The sequence below is a fragment of the Macrotis lagotis genome, chromosome 3 (genome assembly GCF_037893015.1).
Source record: "Macrotis lagotis isolate mMagLag1 chromosome 3, bilby.v1.9.chrom.fasta, whole genome shotgun sequence".
Taxonomy (NCBI): domain Eukaryota; kingdom Metazoa; phylum Chordata; class Mammalia; order Peramelemorphia; family Peramelidae; genus Macrotis; species Macrotis lagotis.
This window is the reverse complement of record NC_133660.1, coordinates 83,901,069-83,924,469: the sequence shown is the minus strand read 5'-3', so window position 1 is coordinate 83,924,469 and position 23,401 is coordinate 83,901,069. Positions and strand designations below refer to the sequence as shown.

The 23,401-nt window shown below is 33.3% G+C and overlaps 1 protein-coding gene and 1 long non-coding RNA gene across 2 annotated transcripts in view; one reads left to right on the top strand and one right to left on the bottom strand.

The window, feature by feature from the left end:
- The window catches only part of LOC141517676 (uncharacterized), a 48,001-nt gene extending 39,024 nt beyond the window's left edge, over positions 1 to 8,977 (top strand). Inside the window, exon 3 of the long non-coding RNA XR_012476940.1 lies at positions 8,695 to 8,977. This is a non-coding gene — a long non-coding RNA (uncharacterized LOC141517676). The remainder of the gene's footprint in view (positions 1 to 8,694) is intronic.
- Positions 1 to 23,401, bottom strand: part of GLRA3 (glycine receptor alpha 3) — a 222,710-nt gene that overhangs the window by 137,999 nt on the left and 61,310 nt on the right. The window contains 1 exon segment of the mRNA XM_074228942.1: positions 9,574 to 9,701. Coding sequence (XP_074085043.1) covers positions 9,574 to 9,701 — 128 coding nt within the window.

Sequence of the window (23,401 nt, the reverse complement as noted above, 5' to 3'; positions counted from 1 at the left end):
ATCCCTATGCTCCAGGAAATTGCATTTTATTAGAGATGTGTCTTAGCATAAGTATAGAGAAGATCCTGGAATTTTGAATTTTTTTTTTGTAAGGCAAAAGTGTTAAGTGCCTTGCCCAAAGTCACACAGCTAGTTGATTAATAAGTGTCTGAGGTCACATTTAAACTCAGTTCCTCCTGAACTCCAGGGCTCATACTCTATCCACTGTGCCACCTAACTTACCCTTTTTGAATTCTTGTTTTTGTAGGGACTGCTCAGTAAGAGTCTCCCTTTACCGATGCTGGTCTGAAACTTAGAATTTGAAAATTACCTAGAGCACTTTCAGATTAAGTGATTTGCCTAGGAGTGTCTGAGTTGGGACTTGAAGTCAAATTTTCCTGGTTTAGAGGTCACTTCCTTATATAGTACAAGATGCTGCCTCTCTGTTTATACAAGTATATTGAGAAAAAATATCTACAGTGTTTTCACTCTGGGCATCATGTGCTGGGGCTTTCAACATGAACTGATTTGCAAGCAACAATTTAACTGCTGTTCAATTATTCAGACAAACCCTGTGAGTTGCAGCTCAGTGAAGAAGGTAAATGTTCAATTGTAGCTTCAGAAGACATTCCTGTTTATTGGTCCTTGGTCAACCCACTATGTGCTATTCTAGAGTAGAAGTTGTTCAATCTATTAATCACTTCATTAATTGATTTATTTTTAAAAAGCACATAACTGTAGTAGCATTCATATGATAGATTTCATTTTAAATTATCCAGTTGTACTGCAGCTGGTCTTATAAACAAATGGTAAGAAAATTCAGCAACACATTTTCTTATGGTTATTCTCTAAAAAAAACATTCTTAAAACCATCACATAACAAATATTATTCTCAGAGTCACTTGGAAGAGATAATGGCAAAGGACTATACTGGAAAAAATATAATACTCCCCCTTTAGATTAGGAAACATTTGATAGGTCTATGGCAAAACAAACACCTTAAGAATACTAATACCCTATTAAAGGAGTTGAGAACTGATCAAATCTTTGTTGTGATCTATTTGGTACTATGCCCAAAAGGCTATAAAACTGTGCATACTTTTTGATCCAACAATACCACTCCTATGTCCATATCCCAAAAAGACCTCAAAAAAAGAAAAAAAGACTTACATCCACAAAAATATTTCTAGCAGTTCTTTTTGTTGGCTAAGAACTGGAAATTTAGAGGATGCCCATTAATTGGGAAAGGGCTGAACAAATTGTGATATATGAATATAATGGAATATTATTTTCCATAAGAAATGATGAGCCAGATAGATTTTCAAAGAAAAGATTCATACGAACTGATATTGAGTGAAGTGAACTGAAACAGCATTATACACATTAACAGTAACATTATATGATGATCAACCATGATAGACTCAACTCTCCTAAGCAATACAATAGTCAAAGAAAATTCTAAAAAACTTGAGATGGAAAATGCCATATGCCTCCAGAGAAAGAACTATTGAGTCTAAATGCAGTACTAAATGCAGTACTAAATCAAAGCATTTTAACTTTTTTAAATTTTCTTTTACTTTTTTTCATGCTTTTTCTCTTTTGTTATGATTCTCCTTTCACAATATGAACAATATGGAAATATATGTAACATGATTATATATGTATAACATAGCAGATCGCTTATTCTCTTAAAGTGGAGGGAAGGAAGGGTGGAAGTGAATAAACTTTACAAAACTGAATGTTGAAAACTATCTTTACGTATAATTGGAAAGATAAATTAAAAAAAAATTTAATCACCCTATAACTAAAAACAGAGAAACATATATACACTCACAGCTAAAAGAATCAGTGTCATCTATGAGTGATCCAATGTGACAGAATATATTTTTCTATAACAATATTTTTCTTGCATATTTTACAACTTTATAATGAGACCAAAATTCTAATCTACAAAGTAATATTGGCCAAAATTATTTATCATTTTAAGATCTTTCTCAGTCTCCATTGTTTGATTAGGTTACATCTCCTGTTCCTTAGATCCAGGTCTTGTTTCTTCTCCTCACTATATAGTCTCTGTTTTGGTAATCACATCAGCTCCTCAGAGTTTGACTCTCATTCCTATGTAGGTGACTCCCAAGACTCTCTGTATAGTCTTCATTTCTTGCCTTAGGTCTTATATTAAATTTCTAATTGTTTGCTTGGTATCACCTTGCCTCATTATCTCACAGGCTTATCAAAACTAACATATTTAAAACAAAACTTATATTTTTCCTTAAACTTACCTCTCTTCTCAACTTCTTAATTTTTATCAAGAGTACCATATTTTTTTTCTAGGTTAATAAGTTCATAATCTTGGAATCACCCTTCACTCTAGTTTTACTCCCCTCCTCCAATCAATTTATCTTGTCTTAGTCATTTCTCAAATTAAATCTTTTCACTTTCATTTACTCCTTTTTGGGGATATTACAATACCCTACTATTTGGGTTCCATATATTCAATCTCATCCCTCTCTATCTTTTATAACTATCAAATTAATATTTCTAAAATACAAGTGCGACCACATCACCTTTCTATTCAAGAAGTGTCCGTGACTCTTGCCTCTAGGATAAAATGTTCAAAAAGAACTGCTCCTATTGATACTTAAAACTTTTCATTATTTGACTATTAGTAGATGTTGATAGGGAATTTTCATCTTATCCTTCTTCCAGATCTCTACTTCAGGACCATGAACCACTCAACTTCACTCTAAGACACCACTGTTTTCAGTTTCCCTTTATATGTTGAATTCTCTCTTTACAAGAGAAACTCATCGAGGGCAGAGACAATCTTATTGCTTACATTTGTATGCTTTATGATTAAGTACAGTACCAGGCATACAGTAGCAGCATCTATTTGTCAGTCTCATTCTTCTTTATCTCTCTAGGACTGATTACATTTCAGTTTCCTACACACATTTTATGCTCTTGCCAAATTATCCTATTATATATTACCTGGAAATGATATTCTGAGGATTTCGTATCTAGTATTCTCTTCTCATCTCAGTGTTTTAGAGATCCTAGTTATCTTTGAAAATCAACCTAAGTATCCTTTCCAACAAGACACCTTTCTTAAAACCTCCAATTGGTAATGCTATCCTGAAATAATTTTGTATTATATACACGCAGACACAAACACATACTTGTTTATTCATGGGTCAAATGTCTTTTCCCAATAGAATTTAATACCCTTGAGAATAGGAACATTTTAAAAATTTTTATCTCTATCATAGAAATTAGCACAACATAGACACATTATAGACTCTTAACAAATGTTTTTTGAATAGATTATTTGAACACTGATTTAAGAATGACATGGTTTAATCAGGTTGGAAGTATTCAGAATTTACATTTGAGAGTGAAGGTTCAAAAAGTAATAATCAGCAAAATAAGAAGACAATACCAGACAATATGCCTTTGGTATAATTGACAAGCATAGGGTGGTATGATGATCCAGTTAAGAAACTGGAAAGATACTCGTTTGCCCTATTGCAAAAAAGAGAGTAAAGTAATAGCACTAGATAGAAGCTATACAAGAAATGGAGATTAAGAGAAACAAGAAAAATGTGAAAGGAAAAGAAATGACAAACTGGCATGGTTTGCTGAATTTGTGGTTGCAGAGAATGATTAATAAAGCCTGTATGAGAGAATAAGTGAAGAAAAAATACATAGCACAAATTTTTAAAGGAAGTTCAGAACTGATGACATAGGGTTCTGAGGTCTGTATAGAGACTAATTTCCACCTGGAAACAAAGGATGATGATCTCTGAAAGAGCTAGGACAGTTTGAAGAACTCATTGATGGGAAACAGAGGAATGAAGTTGCTTAACCTTGGGATTCAACTTAAGCAATGTTTTTGAAGAAATATTTCTTAGTATCTCTTTTGTGTTACTCTAATAAGTTATGTTAAGCTCAGTGGAAAGAGATGCGATTCCTCTTAAAGCGGATGTCAGAGAACAAGGTGTGAAAACCACTGCTTTTTAATAAAGACATTTAAACTTCACATGTAGATTCATATAAAATAAGATATTTTTTTCAAATGACAAAGGCAAGAATGAAGAAAGACAGTCACAAGGAAAAATCAGGGAAAGTATAGCCACAAGACTTCACACTTTTTTCATGCAGATAAATAAGATGAGAATCTTTCTTTCTTGTAGCTGTTCAACCAGGAGGCTGAACTGGTAGAGCCCAGAAGAGAAGGGAACAAAAACCAATTCAGGAACAAAGCCTAGAGACAAGGAGATAGCAGACAGCTATCACTATCAAGGTAGCTTTGTACTCTTTAGCCCCAAGAATCTGAGGGCTAGCGTTTTCAACACTGAATCAAGTAGATTGCAGCAAAAACTAGAGAAAATGGCAAAAATCATTTTGTAAATGAACAGAAATGAAACCCTAGTGGCTCAAGGACTTTTGATGCTGTGCTATCTCACAATATTTTATACACTTGGGTCTCTAAGGCTAGCACACATAAAGTTGTGCATTTGGTCACTGGTATCAAGTCTGAGGTTCAGGAAAAGTTGATAATAAGTAGATAGGGGTACCCAGCTAAATGTATATACACTCTTACATGTGCATACAGAGACATACATTTATATATTTCTATATGTTTACTCAAATATACTCAAAAGTTATGGAGGATTACATTTTTATACATATGATTTTTTTACACTAGGTAATCATTAATTACTGATATCAGTAAAACACTTCAATATAATGTAACTTCAAATAAGATTTCAAGAAGTATAACCCCATTGTTTAGTCTAAACCAGTAACCAAAGTGATTGTAGGCTAAATCAAGATCAACTGGGGCACAGCTTTAAAGAGTTTGAAATTCACCTTGCACAACTATACCTCGGATGAATCAAACTAATTAATTTTGAGACCCAGTAATCTGGAAGAGAAGGCAAAGGCTAGATTCAGAGGGTAAATATGGGGACGAGTGTAGTGTTTTTGGTGGTCCCCCCCCCACACACACACAGTGGAGGATTAAGTATCCCTGGAGTTCTAAGGATCACCAACTCTGGTATTCCTCTTGATTAAATTAGGAACATGACCATTCAAAGAAGGGAATCTCCTTTCCTGCTTTGTTCCCATAGATCCATCACAAGCCCAACCCAAATGGTGGATTTCCATTCATTTATATCTTAGTAGGAATCTTTTCCATCAAATACTCATCAAGACTTTTATTTTCCATTAAGAAAAATGACAATGACAAGAAACATTCTCCCTTATAAGATGCCTCAAATTTACTTTTTTAGAAAAGCCTTTCTGGGGGCGGCTAGGTGGCACAGTGCATAAAGCACTGGCCTTGGAGTCAGGAGTACCTGGGTTCAAATCCGGTCTCAGACACTTAATAATTACCTAGCTGCGTGGCCTTGGGCAAGCCACTTAACCCCATTTACCTTGCAAAAAGAAAAAAAAAAACCTAAAAAAAGCCTTTCTTATATTGAGTAGAAATCCTCTGCCCAGTACTTTTCTCTGAATCCTTGTTTTCTGCCCTTTAAATTCAACAGAAGCAGCCAGTTTCTTCATTTGATTTTTATAAATAATTGTTATTGTCCCATCTCTGGATACATGCCAATTTATTAATCTCCTCTAACATGTCAAAAATTAATTCAATGTTCGAAATATTTTCTGACTAGGGCTAAAAATAATGAGATCTTTCTCATTTTGTACACTATGTAGCTTAAGCTTGAATTATGTTATTTTGGCTGTCATGTCATAAAATTATTGGGATTCAGTCTACTCTTATCCTATACTCCTGTGTCAACTGATGCTTCACTTTATTGTTGGCTTATTCCACCAAGATTGCAGTGGGTTATGGTCAAAGAGAATTTGACACTTATACTCAAAATTTGACTCAGCTGAACAGACCTGCAGTTCGGTTAGTCACCTTGTGTTTATATCAAGTAAATAAATATGTTAAAATTACAGGTCTCTGGAATATTGATGTTTATAGATAAGTGAAACCCACACTATAAAATGATGGCATTACCTGATAAGGTTTATCAAAAGCAAATGGTCTTTGTCTACACCATGCTTTTGTTTGCTCTTGTTCCCTGTTTTCTGCCAATTCTAGGAAAGCTGAACTTTTTCATGGCTAAATGGAATTAGTTTTAAGAGTTGTGAGATGAATGCAGTGGGTATTCATAAAATTATAAGAGTGAAAGTGGCAAAGAACCATGAAGGCATCTATTTTAACCCCTATTGCCAATGACTTCATGAAAATCTTATGAACTATAAAGTACAATTACCATATTTCTCTCTTTTAGAGCTGTGGAGTTAAGATTTGGTCCTCTTTTTCTAAATTGCGAAAATACTACCTATCATCTAAACTCTACAACCATCTATTTCATAATAGGACCATAGGATCCAGAGCTGTGATGGATGGATATTCAGTATATATACCATCTTGAAGCAATTATCAACAGTCTCATATACAAATGAAATAAAGTACTAAAAATCTTGCATAGTTTTTGTCAAGTGATTCTCATTTATCACTTGGATGACTCCAAGCAGGTTACTTCATCTTAAAATTTGACTAGATTTCAGTTCTAAATTTATGATCTAATGAAGTTCTCCACTATTCTGTTTCAGCATATGGTGTAGTGACTCAATGTGACCATCAGAGGGTGCCAGGTATCAGTTTTTCCCCTCTAAAGCTGGAAGACTCTTGCCTAGTTCAAGGAATTAAATTGGCCTTACCTAAATACTTTGGGTCATTAAAGACTTATGGACCACAATATGTTGATGAAACCTTTAAATTTTGTTTGAGGAATTCAGGGCATAGGATGCTTCCAAATTAAGGAAAAGCAACAAAATTTGATGCAAAGTGAGTTGTTCCATGTTATGAGTACTTTGAGTGAATATATATATATATATATATATATATATATATATAATTTCATTTTTGTATATTTTAGCAGAAAAATGATCTTTAACACCATTTTCCCCCAATTACTTCTAACATGTGGCAAGGCTGAACTAAATCATGACTTACCATTGGGACTAACTGTGCAAAGCTTGAATAATTTGTCTAATGTATTTTAAAAACCTTATATGGCAATGGCATCTAAGACAAGTGGCATAATATGGGAACAAGATACTTTAGAAATAAGAATTTAGAAATGTGAAAATTAGATTGTAAAGGTCCAGAAGGAATGTTATGCTTATTTGACAATTTTGTCTAGATCTTCCATTTGCAATTACCTAGTTGAGATAATAAAACTTTAAAAATTGCAAAATTTATAAAGGAATAGTTGGCATATTATGGGCATATGATCAAATAATTGGAAAAGGAAAAGGCAATTAGGACAAAAAAAGATTTTTAAACTTATATAAGGAATATTTGAAAGAAAACTGAAGAGGAGCAAAAACCACGTACTATGGTATATATCTTCAAGTATTTGAAGGTTTATCATGGCAGAGAGGGAATAATTCTGTCCACTTCCAGAGAACTAAGAAAGGGTTTATTATAAGAAAGAATTTTCTGTTACAGTTATATGATAATATGTTCTCCATTGTTGAATGGGTTCAAGAAGAATCTAGATGATTTATCAGTGAAGTATCCGTCTAAATAACCTACACTTAAATACTGACAAATTAAGTACATTTTTTTGTTTTTTTGTAAGGTAATGGGGTTAGGTGACTTGCCTAAGGTCACACAGCTAGGTAATTATTAAATCTTTGAGGCCAGCTTTAAACACAGTTCCTCCTGACTCCAGGGCTGGTACTTTATCCACTACAACACCCAGCTGTCCCCTAAATAAGTACATTTTAATTACATAAAACATCACCTGGCAATTAGCAAAAATATTTGCATAATAATTTCTATTAAAATACCTACCAGAATTTTTGTTGGAAAATCTCTCAATACAACTTATATTGGAAGAGTTAAATACATTTGAATTTTTGTATTTGCATTTTTTTTAGATTTTTGCAAGGCAAATGGGGTTAAGTGGCTTGCCCAAGGCCACACCCCTAGGTAATTATTATTAAGTGTCTGAGGCCAGATTTGAACCCAGGTACTCCTGACTCCAAGGCTGGAGCTCTATCCACTGTGCCACCTAGCCGCCCTTGTGCTTGCATTTTTAATAATTTTTTTAAAAGTGTAAAAATATTCCTTTTACTTTATACTGTCTAATAAATACAAAATAATGTTCCTGGTATTCCAAATTATAGAAGCATAATAATGAGTCTACTTTTCACTGCACATCTGCATTTTTCAGTCTTATGATCTGAGCAGATGATTGCCATTTCATATTTTCCATGTTAAACTCCAAATTTATTCTTAACTTCAACAGTTATTTCTTTAGTTTAGAGATGAAAACTTAGAGACACCTATCTAAAAGGGGAATGTGTCCAAGACCAGTTGGATACAGGTTTTTTTTCTCTCTGCTTGAATCCTGATGTATGATTAAGTAATCAATGACAGAGCCAAGATACCATCCACAACTTAAAAATCAAATATATTTGGACATATATTAGACTTTTACTTGTCTATATTCACACTTTCAGATTTCTTGCATTTTCAGTTTTTCCTCTTATTGCCAATCTCTTTTTCATTAACTATTCTTCTAGTAGAGAAAATTGTTTTTTGTATAATTAGAAAAAGATTTGACAAGTAAAATAAGATGTTCTTTATTTATCTATTGTTGTATTTATTCATTTCATCAACAGGTATCTATTAAGGTTCCTCTGTGCATATTGTACTGTGCAGCATTGTTGTAAGAAATCTGAGTCATTATCAGATATAATCTTTGTCCTCAAAGAACTTTCAGTCCAAGTGGTAATTAAAGATGGTTTTTCAGGAGAAAAGGAGGGAGAAGGCAAGTATTTCTTAAATTCCCCTCTGTGCCAGGGAGTGTGCTAATCAATTTTTAAGTGCCTATTTCATTTGATCTTTACAACAATTCTGGGAAATCGGTGTTCTCCTAATCTCTACATTCTATGAGATCACTGTTGTTTTGTTGTTTCAGTCATGTCGGATTGCATTGTGAAATTTTTTGGCAAAACCATTTCCTTCTCTAGCTCATTTTACAGATGAAGAAACTGGCAAATAGAGATTAAGTGACTTTCCCAGGGTCACATAGCAAAGTAAGAGTATGAGATCAGATTTTAATTCAGGTCTTTCTTATTCCAGGTCCTGTTCTCTATCCATTGAGCCATTTAGTCAACAAAAAAGATGCTATATGATTTCAGCTCCCCTTTTTCCTAGTTTTGTGACCTTGTAAGATTATTTAATTGGGGGGACAGGCTAAATTTAATCATCTATAAAATGATATTTAGTTTTATGATTTTCTAACTCCTTTTCTGACTTTATATTTATTTTCCTATGATTAAGCAACAATATGAGTGTTAAAGAGACTTTAGAAAAGGAAGAAATCAATGTTAATGGACATATTTCCATAAGCATACTTTTCCTCCAAAAATGATGAAACAACTTAAAATTTCCCAAAAGACTATTTTCATTTATCTTTTTAAGGGGTAAAAACAAACAACATCAAAAGCATTACTTTATAGAAATATGCCAAGTTAGGCAGTAGGCAGGAAAATTACCTTTAAAATTGGGTCTGATTCTTGCATCATAGCCTGATGTCCTACCCATTAGTTTATCCAGAAAATCAGATGGTGACATTGGTGTGCTACGTGATCTTGCACTGTCTGTCTCCTTTGTGGCAACCAAACTATAAAGAAAAAGAAAAGATCAATATTACATGAGCTAGGCAATAGTAGATACACATGTAATTTAAGAACAGTAAGGTCATTGAAATTCCTTCAGAGATGAAAATAACTCTAACCAGCAAAAGAAACCTTGATGTGCACATTGGTAGTGGGACTTTGATAAAGTCAGACCAGTAGGTTTATGAGATTTGCAAGATCAGGATTCATTTTGAAGTTAAACCTTATCATTCTGTGCAAGGTTCCATTTGAAATATAGGACTAGATAATATTTTAGAAGGAAAATTATTATGGAAAATGCATTCTCATTGCATGTAATATATTTTGGGAAATACTGAATTAAATCATTGGAACTTGTGGCATGAATATATTGAGTAAGATAAATTTCACTTCTGATGACAGAGAAAATTCATCAAAGCTCCAGACTTTCAAAAACTAATACTCCCCTGCCCTATTTCCCAAATCTGCTTTCTTTACATAACAATTATTGAGGAAAAAAATATAATCTATTATAAAGAACCTTGAAACCATGAAAATATAGCTCAAAGAAATAACAATCTAATTTAAATAGTTTATCCATGCAAAAATACAGTTTTTTCCTTCTCTTTTCTTTTCAAAATTTTGTGTGAAGTTCTCTCAACTGTAACTTTACTATCCTTAATGCACATATAATTATATTTTTCTCAAGGTAGAATACATCCCAAGTTAGTCATATATCGGCCTACATTTACCAAGCTTTTATTCCTTTGTCACAAAATCACTGCATGAAATTGCTCAACTTCAGAAATCATCTGTGTCAAGAAGGAAAAGAAACTTAAGTATTATTTGTGCAACTAGATATCATGATAAAATATATGACAGAGCATAGCTATTCTGATTTCCATCTTATTAATATGTGTTTTTCTATTTGCTTTGCCTACACAATTTTCCCAAGCAGGACTCTTCCCAAGAGTACTTCTACCTCAGCCTCTCTTTAGTGTTCTGCTTATTGGTCAATAGTAAGTTTTAGTCAGACTGATTATGCACTTCTCAACAACATTATAGTGCTTTTTCATTGTCAACCAACAAATAATCATTGACTTCTAACTTTTCTCAACACATGATGCCACAGATTTCATTTTTCTTTGCCCTTCTAGTGACTAAATCCTTCCAGGATCTGTTCCCTTATTCTGAACTCAAGATCCCAATCACAATTTCCCTGGATGCCAGCAGATTTCACTTGCAGGCTACCATGTTACCTCTCTGTCCACTAGTCATTGTCCTTTGACTGGTACTGCCAACACCTTCAAAATACCTACTACTACCATATGGGAGTACACACAAAACCAAGAGCACCAAGTTCTTTCTTCACTGTCCTGAGCTGCACATAAATGCACTGTAAAATTAAAGCAAAATCCTCCTTAAACCAGACTCACTCTTCCTGACCATTTCTTCAAAGATCATCTCATAAAAATGATCACTCACCCCTCAGAGAATCATAGAAGCCAAAGGTTGGAATGAAACAGATGTCTAGACCAAACCCTTGTCCAAAAATGCATTTCTTCTCTATCACCTTGAATAGTCATACAGACAACACCTACAATCAAAACCTCCAGAAGCAAGGAACCCATTCAATTTTCAGATTATTCTATTTAGCAGAAACTCTTTCTTCAGAGTGAGCTGAAATCTAACTCCTGAGATCTTTTATCCTTTAGTCTTTTATATCTTCAATGCTTCTAGCTTGGTCTAGCTCATTATATATTTAGATACTTATAATTTGAATTCTATATCTTCTATTTTTCAGGAAGAGATATTATAACAGAAGCTATATATTGGTGAACTTACTGACAAGAAAGCATAAGTTGGAATTCTGATTCTGATTTTTTTAGCTATGAGACAAATATCACAGAAACAAAAACTGGTTTATACTCTTAGAATCTCAACTTCCTTTTCTGTAAATGAATAAATATAACAATCTAAATATTACATAAATATCTCTATATAATATAAACATTATATGTGCCTCTCTCTCTCTCTCTCTCTTTCTGTCTATCCATCTATGTATCTATAATGTTTGTCCTTCATTTTTTTTAGGTTTTTCATGGTAAATGAGGTTAAGTGGCTTGCCTAAGGCCACACAGCTAGGTAATTATTAAGTGTCTTAGATTGGATTTGAACTCAGCTACTCTTGACTCCAGGGTTGGTGCTCTATCCACTGCGCCACCTAGCTGCCCCTTTGTCCTTCATTTTCAAGGAAAACCATGATATATCAGGAAAGTATTGCCATGACAAGCATGTGACTTGGATTAGATTGAGGGGGTGCTATGCTAAGTCACTAGCCTCAATTTCTTCTCCAGAACCATCTGGGTCCAGTGGCCAGATATGAATAAGGATGACTGGAGATGACCTTGGATATGAAGCAATTGGGGTTAAGTGACTTGCTGTAGGTCACACAGCTATGAGAGTCAAGACCGGTTTTAAACTCCTGAATCACTGACTCTAAGGTTAGTGTTCAATCCACTGCACCACCTAGTTGTGTTCTATCAATAGCACTTATTTCATAGCATTTCTTTGTAACTCAATTCTCCAGAGACTATGGCTTAATCCTTTCTGCTCTGAAGTTACTGCCAATTTCTGGTCGTCTCTTTCACAAACACCTCATCTCTCTAAGCATACCATCATTTCCTGACCTATATTTCTCTCTGAAAAAAGATATCAAATAAATAAAGGTGTTACTGAGAGAAAAAAATTTGTATATTACCTTACTTCCAGTGGTGGGATTTAAATAAATTAATAAGAGATTCTCTGTCCTAATGACCAATTTAAGTATAGAAAAAGATATATTGAGAGGTAGTTTAATATTTCATGTATTTATTACTCAAATAAGAACAATAAAACTGGTATACAAAATGTTATGTTTGTATATATATATATATATATTTATATGTTTATATATAATTATGTTATATTGCTTAAATAAGTGACTATCCTTATGGAGCAAAAGCAGTCACATGGCCACAGGAGCCAATGTTGGAACATATGCAGAATTGAAACTCATTCTACTCATTCTAGTTCTTTTTTTCCTTCTACTTCCATGGCTTCTGAAATAGGCAATAAAATAACCCTTGAAATCTATATTTCTATTGGTTCACTGTGTTCCAGTTTCCTATTGGTTTCACCCTTCAGTGAACACCAGTGCACTGATAAGATCTCAGGGGAATTTGGGGCATTACACTAGGCAGTGTTTGTCACCCCCTGCTTGTTTGGCACTTTTTCTCTTGATGCTATATATTTGTTTACTGAAGAAACAAAAATAAGGAAATTAAAATGTTATATTTCATCAAATGTATAATGAGTTATACATTTATATAATATATATTTATATATATTATATATAATATATAATTTATATAATTTATATATATAATATATAATTTATATATAATTTATATAATTTATATATATAATTTATATATATAATATATAATTATATATAATTTATATATATATAAATATATATATATAATGAATATTATTCATTATATTCATATATTACAAGCCTTGTTCCATCGATTTTTTCCTACCTATAAATGGATGAATATTACCAAGGGTGCTTAGCAAACACTGTTGGACAGAAGAATGTTAGAAAAAAGAGAATATAAATTTGTGATTTCCACATGGGGCAGCTGCCCAGGTGCCTACAGTAGAGAAAACCCTGATTACAAGTGCTATTTCAACAACAGGTTCACTCAACTCAGCATAAAATTAGGTTCCACTTCTGCTGAATTCCACCACTGATTACTTCAGCATTACTCCTCTCACATAACTTTTCACACCAAAGTACCAGATCATTATTCCATTTGTTTTGTCTCCTGTTAATACAATATAATCTTCACTTGAGTTTTTAGATTCCCCAGTGTTAAACACATAGTTTGGTATATGCTTGATAAATACTTTTTCATTAATTCATAATTTTGCAATGCCTTTTGAAATAAACACAAATTCATTTTGTTCCAGTCTTTGAAATGAAGTGGAAGCCAGTGCAAGTGAATAGAGACTTGACCTTGAAACCAAAAAGACAGGTTCAAAGTGCCTCCATGATCCTGCATAGAAAGCTCCCTAAGTGCTTTAGCAAGTTCTTTAGGTTTATGTATTCCAGAGAAGGTGCCAACTTGAACTGTTAGAAGGAATTTCCTTATATGGAATTTCCCTATATTAATGAAATCACAGGTCCAGTCTCTATACCTAGGGACTAGAAAGGACGACATCTAAATTTAAGGAAATGCTAAATCTGGTTTCTCAAAATTCCTCATCCTCATCTTTAAAAAAAAAAAACCAGACTCATGGGGCATATATTCTTGCTGTTATCAGGATAGACAATTGAGATTCTGATTCTGCTTTTTCTAGCTAATCGTCACATAAACACAAACCAAGTCACTAGTTTGTTAGACAAATATGGCAATCTCTTTGCTTTGCTGAAAGTCAAAAAGAATTTCAGAATGATACTTAAGCTGTGAAAGGATGGAAAGCCACAAGAAAGACTACTCAATACAGAGATAACTTTAATTCAGATAAACATTATCTCTTTGTAATAAGTCTTTTATTTTTCTTAAAAACTTAACCATTCTTTTGAGCAGTAACCATATGCATTAACACCATTACTAAGACAGTAAATGTTATCCTCAGGTTGTTCCTTTGTTAGGGGGCTAATCAGGACAGTTGGCATTCAGTCAACATTCACTGAATAGAATAAGAACACTGGATACATTGACAGCAACTTTGTGTGATGATTATCTATGATTGAGTTAGCTCCATGATTAATTTAGATCCTTTCAGTGGTTCAATGAGCAAAGAAAATTCTAAAAAGTTTATTTTGGAGTGGCGGCTAGGTAGTGCAGTGGATAAAGCACCGGCCCTGGAGTCAGGAATACCTGAGTTCAAATCTGGCCTCAGACCCTTAATAATTACCTAGCTGTGTGGCCTTGGGCAAGCCACTTAACCCCATTTGCCTTGCCAAAAAAAAAAAAAAACTAAAAAAAATTGTTATGGAAACTATCATCCACATGCAGAGGGAAACAATATGGAGTCTGACTGCAGACAAAGTATACTTACTATTTTCATTTTTTTGAAACTTGCTTTATTTTTTTCTTTGTTTTTTATTTAATTTTGATTCTTCTTTTTTACAACATGATAAATATAGAAATGTGTTGTAATTTATTTGTACATGTATAACCTATATCAGATTATGTCAAGAGGAGGGGGAAGGGAAAGGATGGAGACAGAAAAATAATATAACTCAAAATCTTGCAAATAATCAATTATGAAGATTATCTTTACATATAATTGGGGAAAACACAAAATTCTGTTAAGAAATTTGAAATTTAAAAGGAGAAACAGAAAAAAACCCTGTATAAAAAAGGGTACCATAACATGTACTTTAAAAAATGCTAATATGATCTTTAAAGTAAAGTCCAATAATGCCTGGCCAAAAAAGAAGGAGTTTTGTACATAGCACTGGGCATGACCTGGATAGGTTTTTGTCTTAAAGCTACAGAGAAAAAATATCCTGGGATTAGAGTCAGAGTGAACTAGGTTTGCTACTTGTTATCTTCACAACTTGGTGAGCAAATTACTTAACATTTCTGAACCTCAGTTTCCTTACCTGTAAAATGAAAGTTTGGACTAGATTCCCTAAAACCTCTAATACTTCTAAAATTATGTTCCTATGATCCTATAAATTAATGTTCACTTGTATTCTGATTTGGGAGAAGCTTATTAAGAAGATACTTTGAGAAATGAAAGGGTTTTTTAACTAACTCTAAAATAATTTTTATTTTAAATTTTGCCTTATAATTTCAGGTAAATCTCTATAATTTTTCATAGTTAATCCATTTTATAATATAAACAGTTGATAATCACTTTCTCCTAAAATAATCTAAGTTTATGCTTCCTATTTGTATAATATTAGACATATTAATTTTTATAGGATTTAGTCTTCTTAATTGTAAGTTATATAGGCACAGAGAATGAATCTATAATTTTATTGCTGTAGAGATGTTAGTTAGAGGCCTGCTGATTTATAGCTTCTCTGCAATTTATCCTCATAGAGAAATGATTTGAAACTTTAAAGGTTAAGTGACACCCAAGATCATCACATCTATGTTAGAGGCAGAACCCAGATTTTTCTTGATATGAATTCTATTGGATCAAACTACCACTAAAATAATATAGCAAATAATAATCAATTTTCCCCTGCTTATATTTTGAAAGATCATCAGTTGTGGGAGTGGGAGCTATCTAATGAGTCATCTTATGGTCACTTTGCTAAATGACAATCGTAAGTTATATTGATTCATTCTTGGTTTGTACTGAGATCTGTGTGCGTGTGTGTGTGTGTGTGTGTGTGTGTGTGTGTGTGTGTGCATGTTTGTGTGTGTGTGAGTCTCTATTAATAATATCATAATTCAACCATCATAGAATGATTTATTGCTCAGTTGTGAGGTTTCCTTGGTAAAAATACTGGAGTGGTTTGCTATTTCCTTCTCTAGCTCATTTTTTATTAATGAATTTATTTTTAATTTATGCAATAAAACAAGCATTTCTATCACTATAGTACAATAAAACATGATTGCACATTAAACTGCAAATGTAGTTGGCACAACTTCCTATTCCTTTAAAATACACAACAGAATTATTATGTAAATTTGTTTTTCTTTCTCCCCCCGTACTTGAGCTCATTTTACAAATGAGGAAAGGTTAAGTCACTAGCCCATCTATTATGTGTCTGCGGCTAAATTTGAACTCAGGTCTTCCTCACCCCAAAGACCAGTATTCTATCCTCTGTGTAACTTAACTGTCCCTCCTTAGAATGAGACAATATGACAATGAAAGCAATGAGTGAATTTCTTTTTTTATATTCTTCAGAGAGAAGAAAACTCCCATCTACAGGCCAGATTTAGCACTGCTTCACCACTTTAAAACAACTTAATGATTCATAGTACTCATTATTCATGTTCAATATCACACTAGAGTATAGATCATAAATTTAGAGTTGAAAAGGAATTCAGATATTATCTAAAGAACCCCTTGAACCTTACAGATGAGGAAAGTGAGGTCAAGAAAGGTAAGTTAATTTTCAAGGTTACCTAGGTAGCAAGTAACATAGTAGGTATTACAGGTACTTTGGTTTGTAATCCTGTCACTTTCTACTATTCCATGCTGCCTGGTCAAAGAGGTAATATTTATTTTTCCTGGTCACTACTAATATATTTGATATTTTTTCCCCCCTAGGAAGATTGGTTTTGCTTTCTACTAAGAGAATACAGCCCCTATGATTGATTAAAGAGTAGTTAAATATTATGAAATATGGTTGAATTAATTTGCATTTGGGGTTAATTAGCATATTATAGAGTTATATGAAATAATATGCTGAAGTTTAATAATGTGATTGACATAAAAGGTAATATATGCTTGGTTACTACTAATTCACCACAAATATATATGCATGCTTTGTCATTTTACTGATAGTAGAGTCCTTAAAGCTTTTTTAAAAAAGAGTAGTTAGAAATTTGTGAATAGCAGTTAATGAGTTAATATGCATTTTATATGATTAACATTTCAAAGGAGAATAATAAGAAATAATATGCTGGATGCTACAGTTGAAGGATATAACAGGATTTAATAAGGATAGTTAGTATCACTTTTGTATTCTAGAGTCATTCTCCTTCCTTTTAAAATCTATGCCTGTTTATCTTTTTCTCCTCTGTAATAATGGAAGCAAAATAACACCCTTACCCCCCCACAAAATCAATAATAGAAAATTTTTCTGTTCAAATGATCAAGTACAACAATAAATATAAATTGTATTCTATCAATATAACTACCTTTCTATCATCATCATCTGAGAAAGAATAAGCAATAAAGCTATTGCTTGCTGTTGATGGAACACTAATAAACAATAAGAGAAAGCAAAGCCATTTAGGTCTTTGTTTTCTTCTCTTTTCTTGACCAAGGGGAATAATTTTTGCAAAGGAAAGAACAAAATCTTTACCAGAAAGTTAAAACCATAGATAAATAGGCTTTTAGATATATAATAAAAAAGTACTCACCTGCTTTTAATAAATACTGATGTTTGTCCTTCCATGACATCTGGAGGTGATGCCATGATAAACACATGAATTGGATTTGAGTGCAGGGTATTATACAAATTTACCATTCTTACTTTATCTTCCAGAGACATCAGGGTCCAGTGATCAGATATGAATTAAGATGATTGGAGATAGCTCAGGAAATGAGGCAATCAAGGTTAATTGACTTGCCCATCTAGTTGCCCATCATCATCATCATCATCATCATCATCATCACCAGTAAGTGTCTTACTCCAATTTGAACTCAGGTATTTCTGTTTCCAGGCCTAGTTAGTACCTTATCTACTGCACCTAGCTGCCCCCCTCCCCCACCCCAGTTAGAGATTACCAGTTAGAGATATATTCCAGAGCACAGAATGAATTGGTAGATATGATTGCTGAGGTAATGACTGCTGCTACAATGATCTTTGTAATATCTTGGAAAACAGGACAACTAAAGGACTATTGTTCAGTTGTTTCAGTTATATGTGACTTTTTGTTGAGTCCATTTGGGGTTTTCTTAGCAAGGATACTGAAGTGGTTTGACATTTCCTTCTCCAGTTCATTTTATAGTTGATGAAACTGAGGTAAACAGAATTAAATGACTTGTCCAGAGCCACACAGTTAGTGACTGAGGATGAATTTTAACTCAGGAAGATGAATCTTACCCAGATATTCTATCCACTGTGCCATTCTATCTACCCCAAAGAACAACAAATGCTGACCCTGTGTGTGTGTGTGTGTGTGTGTGTGTGTGTGTGTGTGACACAGAGAGGCAAAGATAGAGAAAATGAAAAAAAGATTGTGGTGAAAGCTGGAACAGAGAGAGGAAAGGTCTGTGAAGGAGAAAGAGGCAGAAAGAGGGAAAAATGAGAGACAACATAGATCATGATTTTTATTCCAAGCAAACTGTAGAAAATGGTTTTGAGGCAGTTAGACTTCAAAGTTGTTCAGCACTGTACTTGGAATCAGAAAGATTTGTTTCAATTCTGACTCTGATACACATTAACTATATTACCTTAGACAACTCAGTTAAATTTTCTTGGCCACCTACCTCTCAAGGTTGCTATGAAGAACAAATGAAAGAATAATTTTAAAGCATTTTGCAAGTCATAAAATTCAATATTCAAAGGTATGGTTAAGGAATGCCTAGAAAATGAAGCAGTGATGACAAGGAACTAGTATTTTTTCCTTTAAGAATGTTGTCACACTAACGTAGTTATTTTTGTTTCTACAGGATTATTAGATTTTTTTAATTGCAGTATCCTAGTATCCTAAATAAAGGTTACAAGTTTTAGCAAAATATTTTACATTCTCTCAAACCTATTCTTATGGATTGATCAGTACTTTCTCCTATTGCTTTCTGTATGTGCCGGTAAGAAAAATCTTAGCACAATACTAGTTTCCAAAATATCTCTCTTCTGTTCAAAAATATCCATAAGGTCCCTATCTCCTTCAGAATCAAGTTAAATTCAACACTACCAAAAACAATACCCCCTGGACACTATTCCTATCTATTTTATTTTATTTTTTTTGTTAGGATGTCAGTTCCTTGAGGGTAGGGACTATCTGGATTGTTCATATTTCTATTCATGGTGCCTAGCACAGAAGCTGGTATATATTAATTAATTAAATAAATGATTACTCATTCATACAGTCAGGCCCTTCACAATTTGTTCTTGATGTACTCTTTGAAAATTCTTTCTTGTTATTTTTCCATGCGAACATTCTCTTTTAGATAGAATTGTCTACTCAGTTTTCTCCTAGCATATATCATGAAATCCTGCTCATTCCTTCCCCCTTAAACACACACACACACACACACACACACACACACACACACACACACGCACAGACACACAAGTGCGCACAAACTCTACTCAAACATCAAGGCTCAAAGCTCCATCTCCATAATGCTTGTCTTGACTATTCTTCCCCACTGTGAACTTTCCCTCCTTCTAACTTGTGTGGAATACATTTGTCCCAATTCACTTGCTTTTTATTCTATGTTGCCTTGTACTACCAATTATCAACTGGTTTTCTTGTGTTCTCTCCTCATCTTAATTAGAGAATCTTAGAAGTGCCAGCCTCCAATTCATAAGCTATTTCAATGTTACCTTTGCATTTGTGCCTCAAAGAGAGTACCTGGCATAAAATAAGCACTGATAATTGATTAAAATGTAGGAACAACTGGAATCTATCATCTTTCTCTACCCACCAATTTTCCTTCTGAAGAACTGGAGGGGGGGATAAGATTAATCTTGATTTACATGAAGGCAAACTAATCCTTTATGATTTTAAGGATGAATAATATATTGATCTTAAGGTGACTAATCTTTTTTGACATTCAGAAATCAATAGTGCAGGAATTAAGTTAAATTGGACTCATGGAGGGGGGAAAAAAGATGGAAAGAATACTATTGCAATTGCATTTTGGAGGCCTAATGTCTATGCCTCATCAAAGTCCAGAAAGAGACAATAGAGACTTTTCTACCTAAAATGGGACATTTAACATTTATTTTATGTTCTCAGTAAAACAGTTGAGTTTTTATTGTTCTTCATATATTAGATGTTTGTGTTTTTCATTTGACATGACTTGGGAGAATAATTGGCACACTATAGTTACAATATCAGATATATTTTCTGTCCATAGGATTAGAATTAGTAAGAAATATAGAAATTTTTGAAATTGTACTTTTTAAAGTGTCATTAATTTCAAGAGGTATATAAATGGGGAAAAAGCTATGAAATATATTTCTGGCTGATATGAAGTTTGCATTTGTTAATTCTTCAGCATAAAATGTCACCAGGAGTATAGCACATACTTCTGTTTTGTATAATTATTCAATGCATAATAATATCCCTTAATTTATTTTTTTATTTTAAATTTTATATATTTAAGGCAATGGGGTCAACTGACTTGCCCAAGTGTCACACTGCTAGGCAATTCTTAAGTGTCTGAGGTCAAATTTGAACTCAGGTCCTTCTGACATCAGGACCAGTGCTCTATTCATTGCACCAGCTAGCTGCCTCAATATTCCTTAATTTAAAGATGATTTAAAATATAAAAGGTTATGAAATTCCAAACATATTTTCTCCTCTCATTGTTAAGCCCTCAAAAAGAGATATTCTGGTAGATATTGAGAAAAAGATTTGAGAAATAAGGCTTGGTTTAGTAAGAAGAAATATCCAATAGTTTTCCTTTGAACATTAATCAGCTTTCTCATAGATTCCTGGTTTGCTCTATACAGGTAGAGATCCCATACATAAAGAAGTCTAATGATGTGGATCCAGAAACTCTTTTTCCCCCCTATACTAGGGATTCTGATATTAAGGGACCCTCTAGCAGTCTAGAGATAGATTTCATGAATTCTATGAATCTGGGTGGGCCAAAACTTTTTATACACTCAGATACATATTAACATTTAGTTACCTTTATAATTTTACACATTAGAATTCAGTTATTCAAAGAAGCAGCCATAGATTTCACTAGACTGCTAAAGGGGGCCATAATACAGAAAAGGTTAAGTATTCCTGATTAATACTGAAAAATTTTCCTTCACATGGCACTGAAGGAAGAAGACTAAATGTTTATAAATGTCCCAGTGGCTTCTAGAGGCAGGGTCTGAAATTGCTGTAGAGTACAATCTCTGGCAAGCACACAGGTGATTCTCTAAATTCAATCTAAGATCTCAGGGCTATTTCCTGTCACACTTGGTCTTGTGCAGACAGAACCTCATGAAGACTACTGCAAATGTGCCAGGGACTCTTCACAGACTCCTTTCTGTTCTGCTTTAATTTCTACTTGGTCAACTTTACTTGTTATGTGAAATAACATTAACATACAATATTTTATAAATATTTCATAATTGGACCTGCAATTGCCCCAATCTATTTCTTTTCCCCAAAGCAGGGTGAATGAAATTGGTCCCCTACTCATTAAACATTCTTCATATGTTAGAAAACATTAACTGAAACCAGAATTAAAAAATGATATATTAAATGCATGAGCCATTAAGCATTATTCCATTAAAAAGATATGAAATTTCCACTCTTCATGCTAATAATTACTCCAATGAAATTTGAGTTCTAAATCTGACTTTGATAGAAGGGAATAGTTGCTCGCAGAGGCTTCATATTAAGGCATTTAAACATTCTCCCACATCACAGTCAGGAGAAAAATGAAAATCCCATCCACCATTTAGAGATTCTCCTCAAATCCTTATGATTCTTGACTCATACCCAGACAAATTCCAGAATCTAAAGAATGCTGGTTGCACCTCTAAATTTCTCTTATAACCTTCTTGACCTCATAATTTCAGGCGGCAAGTTCAACATCTTTGCTTCATTTATTAAGGATGATTTTCCACCAGCTTCTTGGACTACATCATTAGCAATTTATGGTTATTCAAAAGTAGATAACTCTAAGACTTCTATTAAGAAGTGTGAGAAAGATGGGGTGTGGTGGATTCTTTTTCACTCAAGCAGTTTTGATAGTCTAACATGATCCTTTATAAGACTGGAATCATTCCATTCCATTCCCATTTCTATTCCTGTGATCCCCCTTTAACAAAAAAAAGAAGGGGAGATCATGGTTTATAACAAGGGGCTACAACAAGAAGAATTTTTATAAAGTTATATAGATTGGCAAATTTAACTATTTTGAGAAAAGAGTCTAGGCTCAGATAAATGCTTTTCTGTTCCCACTTTGAAATTATAGTAGCACTCCACAGAGGTGCCCCCAAACATCTTAGTGAATAATAATAAAAGTTTATTTAAAAAACACAAAAGAAAAACATAGCCTCAAATGTGCCAGTATTTAGTATAGGACCTGGTACATAACAAGCATTTTACTGAATCAAATTGTACTTGTCAGGTCAGAGAGAATTATTCTCACTTTTTCCTTGCTGTTTCTGATAGTACAGTTAAAGTGGATTAGAGAAAAAGAAAGAATTCTCAAGGGATTCTTCTAAATATGTGGGAGGTTTGAGAACAATAATAGAACTTTCTCTCTTGGAATACTTGTTAGTAAGTATATTCACTATTCCTTTGTTTTAGAAATTATATATAAGTATACATAAATATACATTCCAATTCACAAATACTCTGGATTCTATTTATGCATTCAATTCTTTTTTTATTAGGTTTTTGCAAGGCAAATGGGGTTAAGTGGCTTGCCCAAGGCCACACAGCTAGATAATTATTGTCTGAGACCGGATTTGAACCCAGGTACTCCTGACTCCAGGGCCAGCACTTTATCCACTGCGCCACCTAGCCGCCCGTATGCATTCAATTCTTAAAGATATGTGACAACTTGTATTTCAGGTTCAGATATTATGACTTCTCTTAACATTTGGATGTTAGCTGGCAATCAAAGAAAAAATATCAGCAATAATCATCAAAATTAAAGGAGAGAGGCATTTGACTATAAGTTCCATTCATTCTTGAGAAACAGAAAAACACTGAAAGCTAGTATTCTGAATATTTATTTATTAATGTAATGATTCATATTTTCTGGTATATTTGGCAAGAGAGACATTTATGAATAATGATCCTCAAATCATGTTTGTACTTATTTTTTTCTAATATCTCAGAGAGTC